At 36.8% G+C, this 18727-nt stretch overlaps 1 protein-coding gene across 12 annotated transcripts in view; it reads left to right on the top strand.

The window, feature by feature from the left end:
* Positions 1-18727, top strand: part of MAPK10 (mitogen-activated protein kinase 10) — a 444107-nt gene that overhangs the window by 331607 nt on the left and 93773 nt on the right. For 11 of the 12 annotated variants that reach the window (XR_009245850.1, XM_058667094.1, XM_058667090.1 and 8 more), the window contains one exon: positions 13228-13397. Coding sequence is in view for 10 of the 12 variants with exons in the window: in XM_058667094.1 (XP_058523077.1) it covers positions 13228-13397 (170 nt within the window). In the remaining 2 variants the exon portion in view is untranslated. Of the gene's footprint in view, positions 1-13227; positions 13398-18727 lie in introns of those variants that run through there. The other variant, XM_058667099.1, reaches the window with a different exon arrangement.

The following is an 18727-nucleotide window of genomic DNA, read 5'->3' as shown; positions in this document are numbered from 1 at the left end:
TTTAAGAGAAATGTATTTAGCGCAATTTAAATATTAATGACTCATTTTGTATATATAATGGAATAACACACTACTCCACAAAAATGTACAATAACAACCCACAGAAAAATTTCACAAGCAAAAACATAAGTTCATGTTTTATATATTTCAAGGTTAAATTCGAACTTCAAGAAGTTTTCAATATAAGAATCTGAAAAATCTAGGGTTTTTTTTCAATAATAAAAAAAGGAGTTTTGTTAGTTGACGTTATTTTAAAAATCAGATCCCAGCAAATGGATGTAGATGCAAGTTTATTTCTAAAGAGAAGTCCTTAAGATGAGGCAGTTGGAGAAACAGAGCACGACTTCCATAGTTGGCTCTGAGTTTTCTTGCTTACTGTGAATTTCTGACGCACAAAATAGGCATACATATTCTCTCACATTAAAACAAAGACTGAAACTGTTATAGCAAGCAGAATATTTCCATTTGTGAATCAGAGCATTTTTATTTGAGACTATCATTTTTTTTCCTTTAATTCTCTGCCTCATTTATTTCTCCAGCTGTTTAAAGGAAGCAGTAGATTTATTTTTAGATGCAGAATTGCCATTTGGGCTTTGCTCTCAGCCTGTGTGCTCCAGGAGCTCATCATTTCATGGGACATCTCCCAGATCTTTTACATGCCAATATGTTTAAGCAGGGCCAGTAGAACCCAATTTCCTGCCCCCACTGACCATAGTCAATGATCTTAAGTAACCTGCCAACTTGATTAGCAGTCAAGTGTAGTTAAGAATCCAGGTCTCCTGAGTCTAGCTTTGTGTCTTTTACATTGTATTTTCAATTTTTTTGATTATTGTCTCTATGGGATCACAGAAGATAGAAAGCAAAACTGCCTAAAAGTATCTAACAGCAGAAAATATGTATATTATATGTGATCATTTTGATGTTAGTTTTAAATCAAATCATTTTAAAAACATGAGTTTTAATGACCTCTTAAAAATAGCTATTTATTTTATTATTACTATTTATTTTGTTACAGTTGTTTCAAAAATCCAGTACAAGGCTTTTTGAAGACAAGTGGTTCCTGGTTGTGTTCTGGGGGCTGGGAGGTGATTTGTCCTGCTAGATTGTTGTGTTCTGGAGTGAAAGTTGATCCATATCTAGTAAATGTGCAACAAATGCCCTTTGAATGAAACGGGGAAAAATAAATCTTAGTGTAAAAACATCAAGTAGAAATAATTGCTGGCTTTTGGAAATAAAATCAATTCCTCAACATATTCCCACTTCACTAGTGTTTATTAATAGCCTTAAGTGTGTTTTAATTATTTGTGCTAATCACAAATCAGTATTAACCCAACATTTTTCTAGCAGTTGCCAACAGATTATTCTCTTTAAATATTTACTGATGCTTGAGTTATGAGTAATTTTAACTAATTTCCTGATTTTGAGACAGTCCAGCATGTAGAGGTTTTAAATAAACTAATCAATAAATCACAAATTCAGTAGCACTAGAAATAGAGCAAGTCTGTTAAAACTGATTTTTTCATCTGACTGTGAATCTTCATAGTATAGGTTCTTAAATCTTGTTGTCAGTGAAGCATTTACTCATTCACTAATTGATTGTTGACTCCATCATTCATTTATTCAACGTATTTTTCTTGAGTATTTATAGCATGTTCTTGGAATGTGTAGAAACTAGAGAAACAGGCTGAGTGATATGCCTATAATCCTACTTACTCTCTCACACTGTACAGAATGGTAAGTTTATGCACAAATGCTCTTCTCCAGGTTAAAATCTTGGAGGAAAGCAGTAATGAGTCAAAGAATTCTAGCAATAACATTTTTCCAGGACTTACTGAATGCTTACTATAGGTGAAAATGTTTTGGTATAAGGATACTATGTTACTGTTAGATAGTAGAAGTAAATAGCAAGTATTTGAGGTAATGGACATGGTAATTAACTAGATTTAATCATTCTGTATAGTGTATAATTGCATCACTTTCTGCCCTGTAAATAGACACAATTATAATTTGTCAAGCTATCATAAGGTGAAAGAAAAATAAATCTATTCGTTTTCATTTGCTCTTATCAAATTTTCTTTATAATCTAGAGAAGGCAGACTCCATTTGTTTTATTCTGGAATTGGAGGTTTTAACCATTATATTGTCCCTTTTTGAATGAAAAAAAAGTATGTATTTGAGAGAAGAAAGAATCCAAGTAAGAGATAGAGACAAAATTCTCATCCCCTGGTTCATTCCTCCATTGATAACAACAGTTGGTGCTGGACCAGGTAAAGCCAAGAGCTTGGAACTCAATCCAGTTCTTCCATATCAATGGCAGGAACCTAATCATAGGTGCTGTCATCTGTTTCCTACCAGTTTGTGGATTAGCAGGAAGTGTAATTGGTAGTAGAGTTAGCACTTGAACCCAGGTAGTTTATCCTCAATTGCTTTCCCAGGTCGCAGGCAGGGAGTGGGATGGGAAATGGGGCTGCCAGGATTAGAACCAGGGCCCATATGGGATCCTGGCATGTTCAAAGAGGATGTTAGCCACTAGGCCATCGTGCTGGGCTTGTGAATAATTATTTTTGTCATAAAACATAACATATCTTGCATTATTAAATAAATCAGAGATTTATATGCCACTGTGATAACTATCTACCTATTTTTTATTATTGAACATTTCAAGTTCAGCAGATTTGTATCTGAGTGGCAACATGAAGAAATGTTAGAAAACATTTCATAAGAATAAATTTAATGCTAGATTTCTGTTTTGTACCCTGGGAATATTTTTCTAATATGTTAGTTTTTTTCAGTTAATGGGTTTAGTACGGTCACTTAACATTAAGTAACATGAAATTTGAAGGTGTAAAGGTTAAGATCTGTAATAAAGCCGCTTTGCCTACTGTTTCATTTGAGTGACCCAGTGATACTGGATTTGCTTGGGTAAGGAAAATATCTGATCCTGGTCTCTTGTTGAATGGGCCTAACAGGAATGTAAATGCATTGATATTTTTTGCTTGATTATGATTGAGGTAGTAATCACATTAAATAAAATTATTACACTTTTCAAAAATAAATGTGCTGCAGAATATACCACAATTATCTCAATGCACAGTGGTCAGCAATCATAGACTTCAAGAGAAATACTGTGAATTCCATGTTTGTGTGTATTGCGTTGCCAGATAATCATCAGATTCTTTATGTACACTTTTTTTAAAGATTTATTTTATTTTTATTACAAAGTCAGATATACTGAGAGGAGGAGAGATAGAGAGGAAGTGGAGCTGCCGGGATTAGAACCAGCAGCCACACGGGATCAAGGCGAGGACCTTAGCCACTAGGCCATGCCGCCGAGCCCTTTATGTGCACTTTTTAAACCCTGTTGTTTTTCCAATAGGAGGCTTGGATATTGTTAAGCAATGTTGTAGGCTGTTCTGTACAAGTGTTTCTCAGAGAGTTGGGGGCATGATTAACACAGGCTGCATTATGCAGTGGACTAAGAAGAATTAACACTTCTTGAGTTCTAAAACCATTTCCATTCTGGCTGTGTCATTCAACTCTTCTTTGGATAATCATCTCTAAATGTAAATGCTTATTTGATCTCAAATGTGTCTAACGCACCCCCCCATCCAAAGAGTGTAAGCTTCTACAAAAGTATGTATCCAAAGCGATGAAAACCAGCACTTAGACAATGTGTACATCTAAGCTTTGGAATCAGTTCAAAAATTGTGCACCTGGCAGAATGGCAGCAATATAAATTATGTAAGCTTTAGGAATTACTTTATTGTGGATGTAGAAGCAGAACCTTGATTTCCAGATTCCAGGCATTGGAAAAGCTGTAATTTTAAACTAAGGAGCCTATTTTGCAGATTTTGTTAACATGATCAGAATAACGCACCAGAGTATTCCAATTCCTAACGGCTTTTCAGTCTCCTTGTGAAGCAACCCAACCTTTTATTCCTGTGCTGAGAAATTATTTCCTTTTCTATTATCTATTATTTTATTCACCTGGATTTTTCCCCTGTTTTGATTGCAAAATATCACTTATTTCCTATTTCACAGTCCTTTTTTTGTTAGTCTAGACAAATTGGAAATATGTAGATCAAAAGAGGTATAGTTTTGTGAGGTTCATTTAGAATCATTGAGAAAAAAAAATCCACATCCATGTTATATCTTCTTTTTTTTTAAGATTCATTTATTTTTATTGCCAAGTCAGATATACAGAGAGGAGAAGAAACAGAGGAAGATATTCTGTCTGATGATTCACTCCCTAAATGACCACAATGGCTGGTGCTGTGCCAATCCAATAAGAAGCCAGGAGCCAGGAACTTCTTCCAGGTCTCCCACATGGATGCAGGGTCCCAAATCTTTGGGCCATCCTCAACTGTTTTCCCAGGCCACAAGCAGGGAGCTGGATGGGATTAGAACCGGCGCATATGGGATCCTGGCGTGTTTAAGGCGAGGACTTTAGCTGCTAGGCCACCATGCTGGGCCCCAGGCATGCTTCTAAGGCACACTTTCACAAAAGCGTAATGAGGACAGCAGCTCTGTGTTCTCAGTGCCTATTGTGAGACCAAAATACACATTTTTGAGTGGAAGTCAGGCTGCAGTGATTATAGATTCTAGTCCTCAGATGTGTGAGGACAGAAGTTCTCTCCCTGTCATGCACATTGCACTTCATGTTCACAGGTGATTTCCTGTCTCTGGTGACCCAGGAATGTAGGTCCCTGCTCTCTGGCAATGTGCTTGAGCAGACACCAGAGTGTGGAAATGGTTTCTTGTGGAGGCACTTAACTGTTTAATTGCCTTTGCATTTAGGTGACACCTGGGGTTTCTGCTCGTTCGTCATGGGCCAAGACAAGTCAAGTGGCCCTAACACAACCAAGAGGAAGCTGGGAAATGTAGAGGAGCTCATGGATATTTGTGGAGCATGGTTTTTCCCATGAGTAAAAACACAGAAAACATAGTTTGTGAACTGACAACTCTGAAATTATTTTGGCTACATGTGGGTCTTACAGCAATGTTTGCACTATGCTTAGAAATTAGGTCAACTTTTGTCAAACTGTGAATTAACTTTGTGTCTTTAAATGTTCTATAGCTTTTCAGTATCAGTGATGATAATTACAATAAACAGATTTTTCTTAGAAGTTTGTAACATGCTGAGAGTTGTACATAGATTATCTTAATTAACATTCCTAATCAGAAGTAACTCATTATCTTCATTTCATAAATAAGTAAGCCAAAATTTAATATAAAGAACTTGCCCAATATCTCATAGTGAGGTTTCTGTTATCTTTTAAATAATTATCACTTTATGATACAGTTACATAGACTCTGGGATTTCTCATCTCCCTCTCCAAGTTCCCTTCCTGACCCCACCCAGTGATTTCCCCTCTAGTATTACAATGGGCAGTCCTTCATGAACAGTCATAAATGCATCATGCTGTTATTGAGGTGTTTCCTGACATTGTGGGCATGCACAATGGCAAAGCGTCCAGCATCTTGTTAGGATATTTTCATGTGTTTCACCAGAAGTCCATCCTTGGTCTGGCATAGTGAGGTTTCTAAGCTAGACTGATGAAAAGGTGAATGTTAACTTTCTGCTGAAAATTTTGGTCTAAAGTTCCTCTTTTGCAAAATCAGAGTCCAAGTTCCTACAATCAGTGATTTTTCTGGATGCAACAGAGTGTTGGATATTAATATTAGCTTGGTGCTTCATAGGTATGCAAGCAGTACTGGTTTTCTTTGTTTCTGCATAAACAGCAGGCAGACACAAGCTCTTAACACTGCTTACTGTTTTAGGTTTTTTCATATAATTGAAAATAATGATTAAACATAACTTAAGGCCAAGTTTTTGCTGTATGATTGATCTGTTATAAGCCATTGGTTCCACGGAGTAATAACATCTCTGTCAAGGGAAATAGATTGTGGAATGTAATCCTATTCAGAGAGTGACACTTTAAGAAACAGAGTGTGGGACATGTGTCCCCCACAGAACAAAATCCAATCCCAAGTGACATTAGCTATTATTGTTTCAGATCTCTCTCTTTGAAACTCCTCTGCAAATAATTTGATTCGGATATAAAATGAATTGAGCATGCATCTTTTGTGCCACAGCAAACAGAGCAACTGGCCCCTGTTTCTGCTGACTTTACACAACTGTTTTGAAAGTAGTATCTTGAAGCAATTCTGTTTGCTGGTCATAACTTTGAGAATAAGTACTTCAATACCATTTCTGTCAAAAACAGGATCACAGCTTTTGACAGATGGTTTTTGGTATCCAAATAGCAAAATTAATGGAATTTCAAATAGATTGACTTATTTCCTTTGTCCCTAAATCATCTTATATTTCCTATGGAAACAGACTAATTTTATATTACAGCACTTTTAAGAACACGTGACACACAATAGGTGCTCAGTAACTATTGAACAACTGAATAGAATTTGGCCTTTTAAGCTTCGTGGAAGGTGTACAAATCCATCACCAACATAAGATTGTTAGTTTTAACCTTGAATGTACCATTGCTTGTGAGTTCCACCTCTATACTGAAACAGCTGATAAATGAAAAGTATATAGAGGAAGTCATGTTATTAATTCATTTTTCTGAATTTTCTATGCTTTTTTAACTGTAGCTGAAACTATCATGAGAAAACTATATCAATATTCTAAATTATTTTAACGAAACTGGAACATGGCTTAGTCAAAAACTAGTACATGTTTTAAAGTTGGATAATCTTTACTTTATGGCTTTTCATGTCACCAACTACTAGTTGTACTATTTTGAGCCCAGTAATAGCTTGGCATACCACTTTCCTTATCTAGAATACAGAATACATATAGAGGAGATAAGGATTACTACTGGTTCATCTTTCCCCACTTGTGGATTATTTAGGAAATCACAGAAAACATACCTCTGTGTCTTTGACTATTATCTATGGCATATTGTTTTATTCCAGGTTTACTGAACTATCAAATATATCCTCTTTAAAGTTCAATTCACAGAAAATTACTTTTCTGTGAATTTATGAAATACTTTATAAACTTAGTCAAGAATTGACACTCACTGTAGTTTTGTTGTAGTTGTCATTTTTCTTCCCTTTGGCTTTTTGGAAGCATGCACTTAGTTTTATACTCAATGCACTAGATATTCACAACTTAATTCTGGTAAAACTGTTGTCTGCCAGCTTTATTTAACACTTGTTCTTTTTTTAAAAAAATGTTTATTTTTATCAGAAAGATTTATGGATAGAAGGAGAGACAGAGAGAAAGACCTTCCATCTGCTAGTTCACTCTCCAAATGGCTGCAACAACCGGAGTTGAGTTGATCTGAAGCTAAGAACCAAAAGCCTCTCTTGGGTCTTCCACATGGGTGCAGAGTCCCAAAGCTTTGGACCCTCCTCTGCTGCTTTCTCCCTGGCCACAAACGGGGCTGGATTGAAAATGGGGCAGCTGGGACATTAACTGCCATCTGGGTGCTTAGCACTTGCAAGAGGAGTATTAGTTGAGCCATTGTGCCGGGCCCTTAACATTTATTCTTAAAACTCACTTTGAGGATTTATTTTTTCTGTATCTCTTATAGGGAGCTCTAGAAATACTTTATGGAACCACACTGGACCTAAATTGTAAATGAATGAAAAATAAATTTGTTTGTTCAAGGCATCAGAGCTGTTAGATGCAGAACTAATCCCAGCCCACTGCTATTTTCAGTAATATCACTCAAAAGAAGCTAAGAAAGCTTAACTCCTACAAACTCTATAGCATCCAGGTTTCCTGCTGAGACACTGACTTGCTTTAACATGGGCCTGCTGTTTGAAAATGAAAATGAGGGTGGAGTGCTTCTAAAGATGGGTTATTATCTTTGAGAAAAGTGCAGTCAAGGCCCTGGTACATGCAGGTTAAGAATAATCATGTGGGATATTTTTTCTACACAAAATTCCATCCATAGGCCAGTGATAAGTGGATGCTGGGAACTCTTTGTCTGAGGCCTTTTGTTACAGATCACAGCACTCAGGCCTTTGACAGAACAGGTTAGGTTCACATTTCCTTTCTGCCTACCGCAATGTCTGTAGTCTACAATGATCTAGCCTGAAAACTTTTTTGGTAGATGGAGCATGGGCCGGAAATTAGTTCACTGTGAACTTTCACAAACAAAATTTGATTACCAACTAATAGCTGTTGAATAATTTCAATGTAAAATTAATGTTAAATGGATAATGAAATGTAAAAGCAGTTTGAGCCAGCAGAGTAGATGGTTGTAAAAACTATGGTTATTGGAGTTCTATTAACCTTCAAAAGGTACCACTGTGACGATTTGTTAATTTTTTTAAAGATCCGTTTGTTTTCCTTTGAAAGGCGGATTTAGAGAGAGAGGAGATTGGAGAGAGAGAGAAGGTCCTCCATCTGCAGGTTCACTTCCTGAATGTCCACAAAAGACAGAGCTGAGGTGATTTGAACCTGGGGGTCAGGAGCTCCTTCCAGGTTGCCCATGTGGGTGCAGAGGCCATACTTTGCTGTTTTCCTAGGCCATTAGCAGGAGCTGGGTGGGAACTGGAGCCGCTGGGATGCAGGCTGGAGCCTGTGTAGTATGCTGATGCCTCAGGACAGAGGAGGGGTATGCTGCACCGTCACATCTACCCCAATACCAGAAAATTCCCACTGTTATTTCCATGTCTTACTGTTCACCTAATCATGAAAATGCATTTTTGCTAGTCATTTAAGATCCATTTAAGAATGTGTCTTCTAATTTTTAGATTTCACCAGACACAAAAAACTAGATATAAAGAAGATTTAGTCATGATTTTTAAAAGTCTTATTGTGAGAATTTTTATGCTCTGGAATGGAGGAAAGAAAGATCACTGAATAAGTTTTATTTTAGCAAATGTCCCCTCCAAAAATTTCACTTAGAAAACTTGTATTGTCTCTGTTTGGAAACTCTTTTATTGCTAAAATTGATGTTTAAGCCCTGTGGTGTTTGTAATTACTGTACCAAACATCATCATGTTCATATACAGCACTTTCATTACATGAAAATCCCATTTCACGTATGAACTGAAAGTGGTACTTGGCTCTTCTCAGAAGTTCGAGCAACTGCTGAGATATGATTTTACTTATCACAGCACTTGGCCACCTGTTGACCTATGATGTTGGCAACGCCCGCGTCGCCACGTAATCCGAGCTGAGCGGAGGGACTAGGGTTGCAACGCAGACAACGCAGAGAGACAAGACAAGGCAACACGCAGTACACCGAATGCCGATCGATGACAGAATGATCTTTATTGCAACTCCAGACTTTCTTTTATACTCTGCTTAGCTCCTCCCAGTAGTGGCCACCCTAAATCCCTTCAGTTCCTCCCAGTAGTGGCAACCCTAAATCCCTTCAGTTCCTCCCAGTGTTTATCCAATCCTCTAGTGGCCACCCTAAATCCCTTGAGTTTTATCCAATCCCTTGGCAGATAACTTGACAATAGGAAGCAGGAACTTGCGGTTAAGCCAGTGGCTATATGTATCAGGCCAAAATTACCAATCCTGTTATGCTCTGAGAAACAAGCTAAGCTGTGGAGTTAATCCTTGGGAGACCGGGGCCTGCACTATATAAATAGCAGAAACTTTCTTAGTTCTTGGAGACATTGGAGGTCTTTAAAACATTTAACTTTGAGCTTTTGGGTTATTTGTGTTCTGATTTTGACTCGGGTTTCCAGTTTATGTGTCTCATGAGAAATGAAATGTGTCAGGTCATAGGTTCCAAAGGTGCTACCTGTTGCATATACAGAAATGTTATTTCTACTATACAGCAATGTTTCCAACTCTAAAGATTTCAGGCAGAGCTGTATTAGATGTCTCACTGTCTTTTGCTATCCCTCCACTCCCATGAGTGGTTCTCAGCATGCATCTGAATTTTGAGAGGGCTCATTATAACATAGATTATTGGGTTCCATCCCCAGAGTTCCTGATTCAACAAGTGTAGGTTATGGCAAGAGTTTGCATGTGGATCAGCTTTCCAGGTGATGGGATGCGAATTGATGCCCTAGGAAGTAGACCTTGAGGATGCTTGTTCACGGTGTACATAGAATCTCTCTGGGGGCAAATCCTCAGATCCTCATTATAATTACCTGGGCAGCAAAATTATTTACACAAACTCAGGATCTGTGCTGTTGCAGCTAAGTCCCTAGGGTGTTGTGGCCAGTGTTTGTATTTATTCTGTATTCCTTTCTAACGTGTGAGTGTATTCCTAGGCATTCCAAGTGTGCACTCATATTTGTGAGCCAGTAAGAAGGGAGGTCATGGATATTGTCTTCCCTCAAACATTAGCAATTTTATACCTCTGACTTGTCTTCATGTAGTTGCTTTGTACAAAGCAGTGGAATGAATTAATGACTATGAATGAATGCCAGCAGTTAGTTGCTGACTCATTTTTCCTCCAAGCATCATCTCTTCATTACATTATTGAATAGGTTATTCATGTTCCAACTGCTTTCTTGCTTGGTGGTCTCCATTCTAGAAAGAGACTTCCTTTATTTTTTTGGTTGGAGGGGCGGTTCATTTTTCCAGTGCCAGGGTGACCTGTCACATACTGTGTACACCGTCCGTGTTTGTTGAGTTGAACTGTTGTAAATGTTAAGTAGAACATCTCTTAATATAAACCTGGTAGGTAAGTGACATGACATTGAACTCTCTGGGTTTATTTAGGTATGAATTGAAATGTTGAAAGAGGAGGGCTAACAGATTGGTTCATACGCAGTAAGAGACGATGGCTAGGAAAGCCACAACCAAGCGCAGAGATATAAATTGTTAATGTTTGAGGGGTAACTTGCTTAGATACTAACTAAAGTTGAATCTGTACATGTCCACACCATTGTCTAAATTGTAAATTCTCCTGCTGCCTTTTCAAGTACGTTTGTAATGCCATGGCTTTTAGCAGTCTCGTTTAATTTCCTGCTCCTTGCTCTGCAGACAGTGCCTTGAATTCTAGTCCTTTAGGTATCACATTCATAGATTACCTGACTGTTCAGTTTCCCACCCAGTTTAGATAATCCATGTTATTCTTTGGGGTTAAAGGTTATGCCTTTACTCTGAACACTGCTACAATCTGACCCAATCACAGGCAAGTCATACTCTCAGATTTTTCTTAGCTTTTAGGAGTCTTGTGATATTGCACAAGGCTTGTAGATTTTCCACTCATATTCACAGTATTTTCTCCTTATTTCCATTACATCACATGGAGAGAACCAGGTTGTCTTTTTTTTAAGACTTACTTTATTTGAAAGACAGAGTTACAGTGAAGAGGGAAAGAGCGAGAGAGAGAGAATTCTTCCATCTGCTGGTTCACTCTCAAAATGGTCATAAAGGCTGAGGCTGGGCCAGGCTGCAGTCAGGAGCCTGGAGTTTCTTCTCCGTCTCCCCCTTGGGTACAGGGTTTCAAGCACTTAGGCCATCCTCTGGCATTTCCCAGGCATGTTAGCAGGGCATTGGATCAGAAGTGGTGTGGCTGAGACTGGAACCAGTGATCATAAGATGCTGGCATTGCAGGTAGCAGTTCAATCAGTGTGATATAACATCAGCTCTGTAGGCTATCTTTTAATTTCAATTTTTCATTTAGAGATGAAATGTGAACAGTTTCTTGGAAAAATAATTTTGTGACTAGTACAGAGAATCAGAATTCAAATAGGGTTACATTTACTTTCATGTTAAATGACAGATTTTCAGAAGAGTTAGAATGTGTTACATCATAAAAACATTCTTTGGTTTAGCTTCTGTGTTCAAAGCATCAGCAGCGGACAGTTTACCAATTAAATCTTCTTTAGCATATTCAAAAACTGTGGTATGTGGAAAATTCTCATTAAAAGGGAAAGCCTCACTCATTACCTCAACCATGCTGTTTGGCAAGGAAATAGATGGGAGACATGTCTCACACTCTTTATTGTTCTGAAACATGACCACAAAATCCCTAAATGCCTCCAACAGGGTGATCCGTTGCCTTAGATTACTCCGTTTTCAATTACCGATATCAAGAACAAATCCACAGATGTGTGGGTGTATGTAATCTAAACAAAAGAAACAAAAGCTTAAAATAAAATAGAGGATGCTTGCTGGGTTCATGTTCATCAGTGTGTACTATTAGAAATGGGCTGTATGAGATTCTGCAAAGTCACTTCTCCATATAGAATGCATGCCATTTGAATCACAAGATATGATATGGGATAATTAATGAATAAATAATAATCATGAATATTATATATGAACTAGTATTTTGACTAAACTTTTCTAAGACAGTTTTCAGTAATGAAATATCAATTAATGATCTATTAATAATAAATACAACTTGCAACAATGAGGTATTTAAATATAAAGTTTCAAAAAATAAAGTCTCATGAATTTTAGAATAGTACTAATTGGAACTAAATTTTCTAAATATCTATCAGAAGATAATGGCATTATGTTTTGCATTAATAAGAACACAGGAAATCAGCACTGTTTAACTGAAATTTACCTAATTGAAACAGTTAAAACTGCATGCTGGGTTCAAGCATTTGACACAATGGAAAGAAGCTGGGTGGCTGGCCTGTATCCCCAGTTCAGAATGCCTAGTTTGAGTCCCGGCTGTTTGGTTTCTGAAATAATTTTGCGATAATGTGCATCTTAGAAGGCAGAAGATGAGAACATAGGTACTTGGATCCTGGCCAACCACGTGTGAGTTGTGGGCTCCTGTTCTGTGGAGTGAGCCAGAGGATGGAAGAACTCTGCCCGCTTCTCTGTGTTTCAAATGAAATGAACATAAACAAATAGGAACAACTACATGCTGGTTTCATTCTGTTATTTCTGTGGGGGCTGTGGGTGTGATCTTGCATCCTTTCTGATGGAGGAGTGGTGGTTGTCTCTTTCTATTGCACCCAGTCTCTGCAGTGGCTAGGATAGTCTCAGGTGTTTGCTCCAAAAATGCAATGCTTTACAAATGATTGTGAGACTAAAATTTTATTCAGTTTAACATTGAAAAAAAGTTTCGTTTCTATTCCATTCCACCCGTATTCTTTTATTTCAGGTAACCCTGCATGCACGAATACACACACTTGCATTTTTATATGTAACCTGTATGAACTAGAAGAAAATGGTAAAATATGAATAATCACTAACAGAGTAGTCATCTGCTTTTGAAAATCAATGATCATTTAATAAAAAGGGCAGACTTCTCTGTACCTGATTACTACTCTGTTTCCTTGTGTCATGTGTGCGTTGTTCTGCTTTTTTGGCAGGGGTTTGATAAACAAGTGGATGTGTCATATATTGCCAAACATTACAACATGAGCAAAAGCAAAGTGGACAACCAGTTCTACAGTGTGGAAGTGGGGGACTCAACCTTCACAGTTCTCAAACGCTACCAGAATCTAAAGCCCATTGGCTCTGGGGCTCAGGGAATAGTTTGGTAAGTAGAATGAAGTTAAGTTACCTTTTAAAGAAAAGTATTGTTTTCCACAATATATTTTTTCTAGGAACAGGGATTCATTCCTCCCCTGGCCCTTCCTCCCTCCCTATTTTCCCCTCCTGCTGTATTAGCACACTAGCGAAAATAGTCCCTGAGGATAAGTTACTAGTTAGTTGAGCTTTGTTGTCATTTAAACGTATCATGACATGATAAGCACAGGCAAAGGTAGAAAAATTAGTATTATAGAGGCATATTTAAAGTTTCATTGGGAGATACACTTTTATTAGAAAGTAGGGAGTAGAGACTCATGCTGTACAGTACCGTTCCAGTATGCGTCTCCCTGTACAGTTTATGTATAGAATTAATATATACATATACACACACACATATTTATATGAATATATACACCACTTTCCATATTGGCCGTCTTATATCAGAGAGAGCATATGATATCTGTACTTTTGGGACTGGTTTACTTTACTAAGCATATTGGTGTCCAGAAAGGACTACTTTGTTGCAAATGGCAGACTTTCATTCTTCCTTATGGCCAAATAGTATTCCATTGAGTAGATGAAATATACCATCATTTCTTTTTCCATTCCTCGGTTGAAGGTATTTGGGTTGAGTTGATGTGTTTGCTACTGTGAATTGTGACACTGTAAATACAGGGTTTCAGGTTGCTTTCTCATATGCAGATTTCACTTCATTTGGATATATTCTAAGAAGTGGAATGGGACTTTTTTTAAGAAAATGTGTTTACATGTAAAAGAAATAAACATTCAAAACCAACCCAGGTGATAAAGAGTATGACCAGGAGAGAAGAATGTATTTATGCTGAAGCAGAAATAAAATTATGGGTATTACAGTTATTTATAAGCCATTAACTGGCAATATGTGCATCTTGCCTTATGATATTCTTTCATGATAAAAAAAGAAAAGAAAATCGGTAATAAAAGAATCATAAATATATCAAGAGAACCACATAGAATCATGTTTTTAGGTATTGTTAATGTTTTAAGAAAATTTTGTTTGTATGTTTTATAATAATAATGAGGGAATATTTTATAACAAAAACCAGCAAACAATGCCTATCCTGATAAATAAGAAACAAATGATATCTCAAAAGTTCCTTTTAAAGTTCACTGTTTAAAATTTGTCTTATGGCTTATGAAAAATGATATTTATTAAAGTTTGGCTTGATGTTTCCAAAATCTTAAGAGTTTTGACTCCTTAGTAATTGTTCCTTTACAAAATTTTTCAGTGGTTCATTGAAATCATGACAAACTTACATCTGATTTAGCTTTTGAAAACATTTGCAAAAGTAAATATATCAGGTTATTTGATGAACATTTTTAATATATATTTTAAAAATCATTTTTATTATTTTCCTTTGTACAGTTTTACAGATATAGGCATTCTCCTCTTGCCCTCCCCATTCTTTCTCCCTTTTTTCTCCACCCACCATTTCCCTCCATATTGCTATGGTAGTATAGTCTTTTAGCAAAAGTTGCAAGTTAAACCTTCGCTATGTAAGTAAATTATGCCTTTATAGGTATAGACAAGTGTAGACATTCTAGTATCATATTGTCAAGCTATATTTATTTCATCGGGAGTCATCCTTTTATTCAGTAATAGAGATGCCTGCTACAATGTGTTTTCACGTCCTTGAACAACGATCTCCATTATGCAGTGTATCTATAAGAATATAGTATGTACTTATTTATGTATATATCTGTTTTGCATTTTATCTGAAGGTTGCTTATGTCAAAAAGAAGACATGATATTTGACTTATGGACCTGAGCATTATGGTCTCTAGTTAGGACTTCTCTGTTGCAAATGATAGAATTTCACTCTTGCTACTGGGCTATAATATTCCACAGGGTAGATGTATCACAGTTTCTCGATCCACTCCTCTTGTGATGGACATCTGGGTTGTTTCCATGTCTTTGCTATTATAGATTGTGCTGCTGTAAATATAGAATTACAGATCCCTTTCTGATATGCAGATTTCATTTTCTTTGAATATGTTCCCAGGGATGGGATAGGTGGGTTATATGGTAGATTAGTTTTCCATTGTCTGAGCACTCTCCATACTGATTCCTATAGTTGCTGCACTAGTCTGTATCCCTACCAGCATGCCACATGCAGGTCAGCAGGTGTTGTCAGTAGAGTTCTGAATGTCTGGCATTCTCACTGGAGTTAGGTGGAACCTCAGTGCAGTTTTCCCTAACAGCTAGTGAGTCTGAGTATTTTTTCATATGTATATTAGCATTTGAATTTGTGCTTTTGAGAAATGTCTGCTCATTTCCTTTACCCATTTCTTCATAGGGTTTTTTAAATTGCTGTCATTGAGTTTCTGAAGCTCTTTGTAATGGCTGGATATGAGTCCCTTGTCCGTTGTGTAGTGTGCAAAGATTTTCTCCCATTCTGTTGGTTGCTTCTTCCTCTGCTGATTGTTTCCTTTGCTGTGCACAAGCTTCTTACTTTGATGTAGTCCCATTTGTTTGTCTTGACTTTGAGTGCCTGTGGTTTGGGTGACGTTCTAAAACTTTACCAATGCCTATATCTTGCAAAATCTTGCCCATGGTTTCTTCTAATAGTTTGATGATTTCTGGGTGCAGATTTAGGTCCTGGCTCCATTTGGAGTTGTGTTTTGTATAAGGTGACAGGTGGGGATCCTGTTTCTTATTTTTGTAGGCTGCCCACTGAAGTTGAAGTGTGTTACATTCACTCACTATTACTTGGGGGAATATATCCTTTATATCCCTTACTATTTGATTCACATAGCTAGATGCTGTGGATTTGGTGTGTATTCATTTCTTATTTTTATTTCTTCTTACAGTATGGATCCTTTCATTATTATGTGGTATCCTTTTTGTCTCAATAATTTTCATGTGGATGTCTCTATTACCTGACATGAAAATTTTGCAAGAGCTTGTTTTTTCCTTTCCATTAACCTAGAATATCCTTTTTTGTCCTTTCTACATGTCTTGTTGGGAGGATGTTTTACTTGTAGGCAAAGATAGACACATCCTGTTTTGATTCAATCTGCTAATCTTTGTCTTTTGAATGATGAGTTTAAGCCATTTCCATTCAGGGTTAATGTTGTCACATAATAATTTGGTCCTATAATTTTAGCATTGGGTTTCTTATTGTTTGATTTAGGTTTTTCTTTTTGGCTTTATTGAGATGTTCTCCGCTTTTGCCTTTGGCTTTTGGTAGGTTTCATTCTTTTTTCTGTCTGTAGTACATCTTTAAACAGCATTGGAGGATTGGTCTCCTAGAGGTGAAGTCTTTTAGTTTTTGTTTGCTTTGAACGTTTTTCCAAAATTAATTTTGCAATACAAAGGAAAGCTTTGCTGGGTGTTTTTTTTTGTAATGATAATCTTGTCTTCTAGCATTTGGAATATATTACTCCATTTTGTGTGGTCTGTAGGGTTTTCTTTGAGAACTGGTCTGTGTGTCTGATTGGGGTTCCTCTGTAAGTTATTTGATGTTTTTGTGTGCCTATCTAAGTATTTTTTCTCCTTTTCAGTCAAAGTGAGCCTGATTATGATGGGCTGTGGTGAGGCTTTCTTTTGACTGAATCTGTATAGGGTTTTCTCTCTTATTCTATTTTGATTTCTCTTTTATTTCTCCATACTGGGGTAATTTTTATTGATTTTTTGTTGTTGTTGTTGTTGAATATATCTTTCAAACCAGATACTCCTTCTGTACCTTTAGGAACTACCATAATTCTTAGGTTTGGCCTTTTGTTAGTGTCCCTTAATTTTTGGATGCTTTTCTAAAATGTCATCAGATCGTTTTGCAAATGTCACATTCAAATTGTATGTGTATTGCCAGAGGGAGTCCTTATTCTTAATTTATTTGTTCATTTTTAGTTGGGAAGCAGAGAGACAGAAGAGAGAGCGGACAGGAAGAAGAAGGGAAGGGGAAAAGAGAGAAAAGAGAGAGAATGAATGCTCCCATCTGCTTGTTTACTCTCCAAAGGTCTGCCATCATCCCTGATTTAGATCTGAAGCTGAGAGCTGGGAGTGCAATCTCTATCTCCCACATAAGTGAAAGGGAACCAGCCATCATTAGCTGCCGCTCAGGGTGCACATTATCAGGAAGTTAGAGTTGGGAGCAGAGCCAGGAGCCTAACCTGCATACTTAGCATGGAATATGAATAGCCCAACCTGCATCTTAATGACAACACCAATTGCCTGCCTTTTGGTTTCTGCTTTTCTGATATACATGCTGGCTGTATTAAAGTTTATTTTGCAGAATCTCCATTCGTTTCATGTGGTTTAAATGGGGTCTCATTTTTGCTCTTCCAGTTACCTTAAACTTATTGGATTCTTACAATTTTTCCTCTTTTGACTGTTTTATCAGTATTTATCAATGGTAAAAAGATAGTATTAATATAGTTTCAAGAGAAATCAACTATTTCTATGCTGCATACTCACTCACTAGGCATGGCAGACTAAGCATCTTGTTATTGACAAGCATTAAATTAAAGCTAATGTGACATCCTTTGGATTTATTCCAAAGTAAATTTTCATTCTACCTCTTAGGAACATAAAGCTTTCTTGCTGAAGCAGAAAGAATGAAAATTATTTTCTTTCTGTGTTAGGAATCCTCTATTGGTTTATAGGTGAAGAATTGTGGCATATTTTGTAAGACGAGTTTTTAAGAATGGTTTTTGTGAATAAGTTGAACAAATCATTCAAGAACATGTTCCCAGTGATTAGAAAAATGTCTTAATGATTTTTTTTTCTACAGCCAGCTCTGGAACTCAGATGAAAATAGGAGGAAATAAGCAGCAAGCATTTCATATTGTTCCCTCACTTCCTTTCTGGTGTTCCTTGCAAGCCAAGAACACTTTATATTATCTAAGTTCTTCCTCTAAAGATAAATCGAATGCACAGAAAAAGTGGTGGCAAAAGTCACAGCTAAGTTTGACAGAGAAAATTGCAATTGCTGGTCTTTTCTTGAACTGAAAACAGGCTATTTTGCTGTTTTGATGATAGGAAGTAAAACTGCATTCTTCACTTTTGGGTGGTGCAACATAATGAATTTATAAGTAGTCCTAGTTCAATAGTGTAAGGTGATGTTCAGCAAAACATCAGGAACACAAGCATCATTCAGATAAAATCACAAATTTATGGTAGCTATAGTAAAAGCCTCTGTGTTAGAATTGAAATATTTAGAAGTAAGTTGGTATATTTTGTGTTAGCTGAGGTCCTCTGAAATTCTAATTATTACTAAATGGAATAAATTTTCTCGAAGTTAAAGTACTTATAGTTATAAAATGCTCAAAAAAATCATCCAGCAGAATACTTGATCT

This window comes from Ochotona princeps, chromosome 7 (genome assembly GCF_030435755.1).
Source record: "Ochotona princeps isolate mOchPri1 chromosome 7, mOchPri1.hap1, whole genome shotgun sequence".
NCBI lineage: Eukaryota > Metazoa > Chordata > Mammalia > Lagomorpha > Ochotonidae > Ochotona > Ochotona princeps.
This window is presented reverse-complemented; position numbering and strand designations above follow the sequence as displayed.